The sequence below is a fragment of the Pundamilia nyererei genome, unplaced genomic scaffold (assembly GCF_000239375.1).
Source record: "Pundamilia nyererei isolate P.nyererei 1_Seehausen unplaced genomic scaffold, PunNye1.0 scaffold00002, whole genome shotgun sequence".
In the NCBI taxonomy this organism is placed as follows: Eukaryota; Metazoa; Chordata; class Actinopteri; order Cichliformes; family Cichlidae; genus Pundamilia; species Pundamilia nyererei.
This window is the reverse complement of record NW_005187403.1, coordinates 3,492,232-3,501,006: the sequence shown is the minus strand read 5'-3', so window position 1 is coordinate 3,501,006 and position 8,775 is coordinate 3,492,232. Positions and strand designations below refer to the sequence as shown.

The following is an 8,775-nucleotide window of genomic DNA, read 5'->3' as shown; positions in this document are numbered from 1 at the left end:
TATTTGGTTAAATTTCCCGATAACAATTGCACATTGACCAGACACTTTAACTAGCTTGTAGCATAATTTTGGATGGATATTTGACCACTCTTCTTAGCAGTATTGGTAAAAGCCTTTCTGATGTGTATTTGGGATTGTGTATCACTCTCCTGTTGTAACACTCAGTTGGTATCAGTACCACAGCAGCAAAACAGCCCCAAGGCATGATGCTGCCACCACTGTGCTTAACAGTTAGTGCAGTCTTCTTGGGTTTAAAAACCTTACCTTTACCTTACCTGCCTCCAAACAAACTTTTGTCAATGTGACAAAAGAGCTCAATCTTTCTGTCTTATGCCCATAAAACTTTTCTCCAGAAGCGGTTTGACTTGTCCATGTGGGCAGCTGCAAATTTTAGTTGATTTCCTTTATCAGCGCCCTCTCATTTGTTGATGACGCAAAACACGTTCCACTGAGAACAGCGACTGGTATTCCTGCAGTTTACAGGTCACGTCAGGCTTGAGTTGGTGGTTCCTGGGTTGTTCTTGAACACTCTAACCAAGTTCCTCTCATCTGAGGCTGGCAGGTTGGGTTTTCTTCCAGACCTTGGCAAGTGCCAACATATCCAAAGAACTTGTGATTGCTTACAGTTGTTTGATCTAATGATCTTGCAATCTCTGATTATTTAGAAATGGCTTCAAGAGACCTCAACTTGTGTAAATCTACCGTTATTACTTGGACATTCCCATTTTTCAGAGTACTGGTCAATCTAATGAATGCTGTCAAAAAATTTGTTTTATTGCTGGCAAAAAAAACAGTTAATCATGATTGAATCATGACTGAATCGTGATTATTAACGAGATGTTAATAGGCCTTCACCTTGTCACATTAAAAGACATAAAAGAATCTTCAGCACCACGTAAAAGTTTAAAGTCAAAGCATGTATATATTTGAGCCTGTGTGGATGAAAGCTTCAAAATAAATTCAAAGTTGTGTACCCACAATTGTACTTTTTAAAGTCATTAAAGATGTGTGGTGTACAATTATTCTACCGTGGAAAAAGAACATGAAGCAAAAATAATACGAAAACACATTTGGGCTTTAGAGATAGAAACCTGAGATGCAAGTGGTTACTGAAGTCTCCAGAAACTAACCTCCGACTTAAAGTTGGACGTTTCATTTCATTACCTTCTTTAGGTTGGCCATCTGTTTGCCACTGCTGAGGGTAATCCATGTTAGCCAAAGCATGTGTGATCTTCTCATCCAGCAGCCGAAGATCAGCTGAACTTTTATTGATCTCCACCTCCTGCTCAAGGTGAGCTAACTGTTCAACAAAGAGCTCATCATCCTCTCCCTGTGCGCAACAAGGAAACTTCTTCAGGATCTCTAAGAAGCTCTGGGGGTCAAGCTGGTCTCTGTTTTCACTTAGGTATTCTGCTACTTCCTGGGCATCATCCCTGACGTACTTAAAGGACGCTTCCCCCTCACAAGGTTTGACTTTGTTCTCAATGTGAAAGTAGGATGTGACAGAAACAACTTCCTCAAGGTTGTGGCCTGTGGAATATAGAGAAAATCATTTAAAAAAAATCAAAGCAGGAAGTGATGACAACGTGAGAGCCAAAGTGGTTGACTAAAGGACATACCTGGAACTGTGAAGCAGAGACTCAAGCCATCATTGGCTCTTTTTGCTGTAATCACGTGTGCAAGTCTAGAGCCTTGTACAACAATGTAGAAATCTGCATGTTCAGAAACTCTGGTTTGCAGCCTTACATGAGCCTCCACTTGTCCCTGGTTTGAGAAACAGAAAGTCAGGCAATATTATCACCCTTGAGCATGATTTCTAGTAGAACTGAAGAATATTCTATCACTTTGGCTAGAAATCACCAACTTATGCGATTGAGTCCAATGATGATGTTTCAAAGATGTGTACCAAGTTTGCAAGAACCTGCAATCAGTTGCCATTCAGAGCAACTTTTGTGCATCAAGACAGTGATAAAACAGTAATAAGACAGAGCCACTCTGCTGTCAGTGTGCAAGAGAATGTGATAACAAAGCAATTAACTCTGATACATCGATGATAATCATGAACTTATTGCGAATCTATTGCCATCAACATGCACAGAATTTCTCACTAAACATTAATTTGCATTAACTACTTACATTCAGAGTCCAGCCAGAACCTCATGTATTTGAAATATATATTCAGAAATTCCTTCACAAAATTAGAGACAAAATGGCACAGATGCTCAGCAACCTTGATTGTATAGTCAGTTGGCAACCAGTTGAATCAAGCCCACATATGCAAAGAAACTTGTCCCAGGTGACTTGTGCTCATCTTGACAATCCATCTGTGTTTTTAAGTCAGACAGCAGTTATCTGCAAATCTTTACCAATCTGTCACAGTATGGTTGTAGTCAGTCCAAGTCAGACTGTGACTGGAGACAAGTTGCCTCCCATCAGGCAACCTGTGGCTTATCATTCAACTTCTTGGTGACCAAATGATCACTGCAACTACTTACAATCTGTCAATTCAATTCAATTTTATTTATATAGCACCAAATCACAACAACAGTCACCTCAAGCCGCTTCATATTGTAAGGCAGACCCTACAATAATACCACCAAACACAAAAAAAGTTTATGCAATTACTGGGAAACCACCAGTTGTTCCTAGGATGCAAAACGTAAAAACAGGCCATCCTATTTTAAATCTAGTGTGACCGAGCCACTAAGTGTGACCTATACTGTAAGAAACCCGAACTTAAAAAGGCAAAAAATGGGCGATTTAGTTTCACAACTTTTACTGCACTCCTTGTACTTAACCCTCCTGTTGTGTTTTCCCAGGAAGAAAACAGGGGCTCTTAAGTTCTCACAATCTATCCTATGAAGAGATTCTACTTTTTAACCCACTCTAGCCTTTTTTCCTGCATTATCCGACTATACGACTGTCATAACTTTACCATCTTTTATGGATATCAGCAGGAAACATGACGGCACTGACTTATTCTGTTTGTACACAAACACCAGCAAAAACCACCAAGGTTTTCTTGCATTCCAGCTCATACATTGCAAAGAAAACACAATGACATCGAATCAGGAATATGCTGGAAGGACAACTGTCCTCTGTAAACACTGTCCTCGTGCCAGTATAGATAGCTCAACACTGGAATTCATCTACTTGGTATTATGTTCATCCATAAGAGAGTCGGCAAACAGTTTGTCCGGACTCTGACGTTCCAGATACATTGTGTGCAATACTCTTATCTAAAACATGTCACTTTCTAATGGATTTGAAGTGCCTGCAGTGATTTCACTTTCAAGGAATTTTTTTCTCAGGACACCTTATGTCTTCAAACATGTTTTGACCTATATTATACATGCGAGTATAGGTCAATCTTTCCCATGGAAACAAAAACAAAACAAAACAAAAAGTCTATAATCATTTCAACTGCACTTAAAATCTGGTTCCAGTCAAATTTCTAACCTTTACCCCTGTTCTTTGGAAACCCTTGGGGGTTTCAAGAGTTGCTATCTTCCTGTTGTTTGCGAGGCTGCTATTTGAAAGTGATAAACAGGTCTGACTCAAGCTGCAGTTTCTCCGTTTTCAGCGGTTAGCTGCAGTACCACTTAGTGCACACTTATCTCTGATTGTTTTTCCGCATAACAGAAGATAAGATTTCATCCTGCTGCTTGTGTAGCCTTCGTTATTTCCTGTAAGTCTAACTCCACATGAAGAGTCATTCATAAAAGTACATTTACAAAAAAAATGTAATAGAATTTATTTAGATATTAATGCTATGTGCAGTTTTCTGTATTTTTTATACTGTATTCCTTTGTAAATGTCTATAAAAGACACATCACACAATATTGTTTGATTGCATTTTGAATCCTGCACAGAGGATATAGTTTCCACTCAATTGTCTCAACATTGTCCCATAGCCTCAGACAATATTACTTTAAGAGGGGCAAAATTTGATCAGGCAAATCTGTACCTCCTGAGCCTTGGAGATTAGAACAGAGGTTGGCTGGGGTTGCGATATGACAACACACCGATGTGATCTATGGCCTTTTTTCCAGGGCACCGTCATGACACAACCTGATCCAGTAACAATGAAATATTCAACACCTTGTGGTTTTTTACTTCATGCCTTCCACGTGGCAAGGTTGAAGGTCGGGGAGTATATTTAGTTATGAATACAAGGTTTTTCATATATGCCTGCTATGAATCCACAAGGTGCTTTTGCTGTTGTGTGACATAACAACTGGGCTGCTTTGTTTTTAATGTTTATTTTTATTAAAACACTAACACTAAACACAAATTAAAACACTAAATGATACACCAGAGAGATGGTCTTCTAACCTCCGCATGTTATTGTCCATTCAGTGTGGGGGGTGGGAGGAAAAACAACATCAAATCTGCTGCCCGGTCTCCAGGAAACCTGTAGTTGTCAGCTCTACAGCTCTTTGCCATGATCTCCTGAGTGTATCACACGGGTGACGTCAGGGGAGTAAGATCAGTGCCACCGCAAAAACAAAAACAGCTCCAATAACAGTTAGCTCCCCTCAGTGCAAAGACCTACTGATGTCAGCTCTCAAGCATAGTTATTTCAGTTTAATAACCAACACAAATAACATTTGGTATCATTAAGAAAAACTGCACTGTGCAATGGAGTCTGCTATAATCATAGAGTCACTATAAACCCTCATAGCCTATTTAATTTGATCAAAGAACAACAGAGGCCACCGTTCCACTTACTTCCACATGCTCTAAGATGATATGCTCATGAACGTTCACACACAAAGGCATTACATTAAGCAAAACAACTGTCCAACCACAAGTATGTGACAGTACGTCACACACTACCATAGCGACACTATGGGCTGTTCACATCTGAACTAACATAAACTCCAGAGTCTTGAGAGTGACAACCAGCTAGTGCTGAAGGCCTTTTCTCATGCTCAGCTGAGACACATACCTCTGATTTAATCTGCTGTGCAAATGGGATACTAATAACTAGTCTACATGTCAAAAGGGGCTGGTGCAGTGCCACAACCATTCATCTCAAAGAAAAGTCCTGTCGGTAGACTAGCTGTTACATAATATTCTCAAGAAGTACTGAAATGAATAATTACGACATCTGAGAAAGCAGCTGTAATAGGAGAGCGTGTCTATTTGGTGAAGTAATGTTGTTTTATCCTTTATGGACAACTTTCTTGTTCCGCATCAATAAATATTTGGAAACGTGAGTCTTTCTGTTGGTTTGACATGTGAAAAGCAAACACAATCATCACAGCACTTAAGGGGGAAAAAAACCCATAAACCATTACACACACACATACCTGCTATAGTTTAAAGGAAACCACCATTACACTACACAAACCACACTCGCAATCTAACAAACATTGTAATAAGGGGACACCCAATCTATCTTCATTTGTCAAAATGTGGCAGTACTGCGCTGAGATAAAAGCTGCTGTTAAGGGGAAAAAAAGAGCCTTGAAAGCAGATGTGTACTGGTTTAAGTGGAGCCCAACAATGCATTCACCAGCCACTTTACTTAGTACCCCTTCCTATTAAGTTGGACCCTTTTGCCTTCAGAAAAGCTTTAATTCTTCATGTTGTAGGTTAAACTAGCGGTCCCCAACCTTTTTTGGGCCACGGACCGTTTTTTTGTCCGACAATATTTTCACAGACCGCCCTTTAAGGTGTCGCGAATAAAAACAACAAAATAAAATCAGTACCCGTACCAAAAAAAGGAGGATGTATTCATAACACACGGGGAAAGACCCAGGGAACGATAAAAACGATTAAAAAAAATAACGATAAAAACTGAAAAAAACCCTGAAAACCATAAGTTTAACAACCGAGCCTTAACTCTCGTGGCCCGGGGGTTGGGGGCCGCTGGGTTACAACCAAACAACCAGTCTGATCACCTGCCTCTCCAGTTCTGATGCTCAAACCGAGCAGGTCATCTTAACCATGTTTACATGTCCTGAGTTGCTTTTTGGATTAATGAGCAGTTGACCAAGTGTACCTAGCGTACTGTAGCCGCAGTGACCTAATCCCTAAATTAGGGATTGTGAGTCCCAAGCAGAGTGGCTCAGTAGAAGTGTGCTGGGCCCATAACCCAAAGGTCGATGGCTCAAAACCATCCTCTGCTCGAAAAATATTTAACCACAATTTTGTACAATGACAAAAGGCTATTCTATTCTAATAAAGTATATGTGCGAGCATATGCTGATATTAACAACTGATACTGGCCTATAACAGATGTATCGTCCTGCCAGGTATGTTGACATGTGCCAATACAAAAGCGTTTTCACAGAAAATAATCCAGATTACAAAAATGGAGCCAATTTTAAAGAATTGTTTTTCAACAAAATGTACCATAATTGTATCAGGATCAACCTGGGTTATTCTTATTATCATCTGTCAATATTAGCTATTTGCCAATCAATTGGTATCTGCATTTATAATAGCCAGTAAATTCAAGTTTAAAATACAAAGGGAACCAGGTGAAAACACCCTTCAGCTATGTTATGAATGTTAACATTGCATAGTTTGTCCAGCAGAGGCACTTTGCAACTTCCTTGTTGGAACCACATATGTTTGGAAGACCACAAACATAACAACCACGTGATCCAAGCAGAGTCAGACACAGCATAAATGTGTAAATAAATAACTGCACATAACAAATGTTAGGGAAATTTATTTATGCTTCATTTCTGAAAGCCAAAAACTATTGGCCGGCATATTGAATATTGTGTCAGTGTCTGTCTTAAAAACCCTGCTCAGCTCTAACCTTGGCAACAAAAATCCAGGATTGGTCAAGCACTTGGACATAACATCTTAAGATAAACATTAACGCTGTTATGCTAACTTGCTCACAACAGCACTGCTAACATCCTGATGTTAAGCAGTTGTTATGGTTACCCTATTTACCACCTTATTTGGCAATCCACAGATTTAGATAAACTAAAATGACCTGAAAAATATAAAATAATGTACAAAAAATGTTAAAATTACTATTTACCCCTCCAGAACACAAATATGTCAGGCAGATTTCTATATAATAGCAGTAACAGCAGAATTTGGGGATTTTTTTTTAAATCTGCTGTCTAGTTTATCACATTTAAGCCTCATTAATAGTTTCAGATCCTTAAGCATGAACGAATGTGGTGGCAAACCAAGAAAGAAGCAAGCTGCTGGTGTTGCTACAACTGGAAATCAAGTTAGTTCAGCCTCTGTTGTGGTAAAATTGCACTTTCCATTTCACTAACATGGCCACACATTCTTCTTTCAGGGGCATAAGTTTGATTCAATCATGCACCTGGACAAACAAAATGACTTTCGCATGAACCTGAAGCTAAACTACAGCTCAATAAAATCTCCTTCCACACAGGAACTCCCAACGCTTTTTCCATCCAACTCATGGCAGCCACTTCTCCATTGATCTCGTCCATCAGTATTTGCTATGGGCATGGCACTGTGTTGCGTGCGTGGAGGTGCACCATAAAACTTTACTAGGCATGCTACAATAGTAGTCTTTATATCACAGCAGTGTGCCACAGCTTGTCTACACAAAGCCCAGCATTGAAATCTGGATCTCATTCAGTCCTGAGAGTTGCTCCTGTTCAGCTGTGTCCTCTGAGGGTGGAGACACCACTTCCTCTTAGTATGTGTAAGTTCTAGCGCCCATAATGATTCACATGTCTGGGCCTCGAGACCGGCCCTCCATCAGATTCTGTGAGCGAATGGAGGCAACGATTTCGAAGCGACCCCCACCCCCATCACCATCCCTCTCTCAAACTGGTGACACAGCAAAACAAGCAGACACTCCGCTTACCAGAAATCTGGCAACGCTTCAGTGACTGGCCCACCCAGGCTTCCACATTTACAGGAGAATAGGCAGAGAGAGAGTGAAAGAGGCAAAAAGGAAAAGAGAGAAAGAGATGGCGTAACAAAACTAAAAAAGTTAAAACAAAAAAAGTTGAAAAGACAACAATTTGACAATTTTAGAAAAGAAAATCCACTTTTTTTTTTTTACTTGTGTAACCAGTAGTTTTTAAAGAGCCAAGAATACTCTGTTATTCTTAGTCCCATGTTCACTATGAGAGCCATGCTTTCAGAAGCCCTTGTCATGTGGTGGGCGGCTGTGTAGAGCCTGGCTTCCCCAGGGACTGAAACCCTGCTGGGTTGGGTTTCACCTGCGACACAAGGCTCACTAGTCAACCAGTGCACACAGAGAGAGTCAGGACTGAGAGAGGAGGAGGATAGCTGGAGGGAAACACTTCTGCTGAGGTAAAAAAAAATCATGCCTGAAACATAAGGCTTTGGGGTCAGTATCAGCCCGGCAAAGACCTCAATCTGGGCCACTTGATGGCTTTGGAGTATATGAAAGAGGGCATAGATTTTGCACTTTCAACTGTGTTTTCTTAAGGTTCACAGCTTTTCTTACTGATAAAGATACCCCCCCCCCCGCATGCTACACTTATAGTTAAAGTTGATATCACTGAAAATAATTATAATTATTAAAATTATTATCAACATAGGACAGTCTTGGCCGCCCCCCCCCACCCACCCACACACACCCCACCCCACATTGCCATTGTTGTTCATATTACACCAGAGTAATTAATAGATCAACTTGAACAGAAAATCTTCTGTTTTTAATTTGTACTATCGCCTGTAGAAATTTCTGTTTTTACAATGGGTCCACAGAAAAATAAATAAAACTTTTTCTGTATATTAATGAAGACTTTCAGTTTTGCAGTTGCAAGAGAGTCTGGGCAATGACCA

The 8,775-nt window shown here is 40.1% G+C and overlaps 1 protein-coding gene across 5 annotated transcripts in view; it reads right to left on the bottom strand.

Annotated features, from left to right (window-relative positions):
- Nucleotides 1–8,775, bottom strand: part of arhgef28a (Rho guanine nucleotide exchange factor (GEF) 28a) — a 53,046-nt gene that overhangs the window by 41,103 nt on the left and 3,168 nt on the right. For all 5 annotated transcript variants that reach the window (XM_005720180.1, XM_005720183.1, XM_005720182.1 and 2 more), the window contains exons 3-4: nt 1,620–1,764; nt 1,165–1,530 (exon numbers count right to left, since the gene is read on the bottom strand). In XM_005720180.1, coding sequence (XP_005720237.1) covers nt 1,165–1,530; nt 1,620–1,764 — 511 coding nt within the window. The remainder of the gene's footprint in view (nt 1–1,164; nt 1,531–1,619; nt 1,765–8,775) is intronic.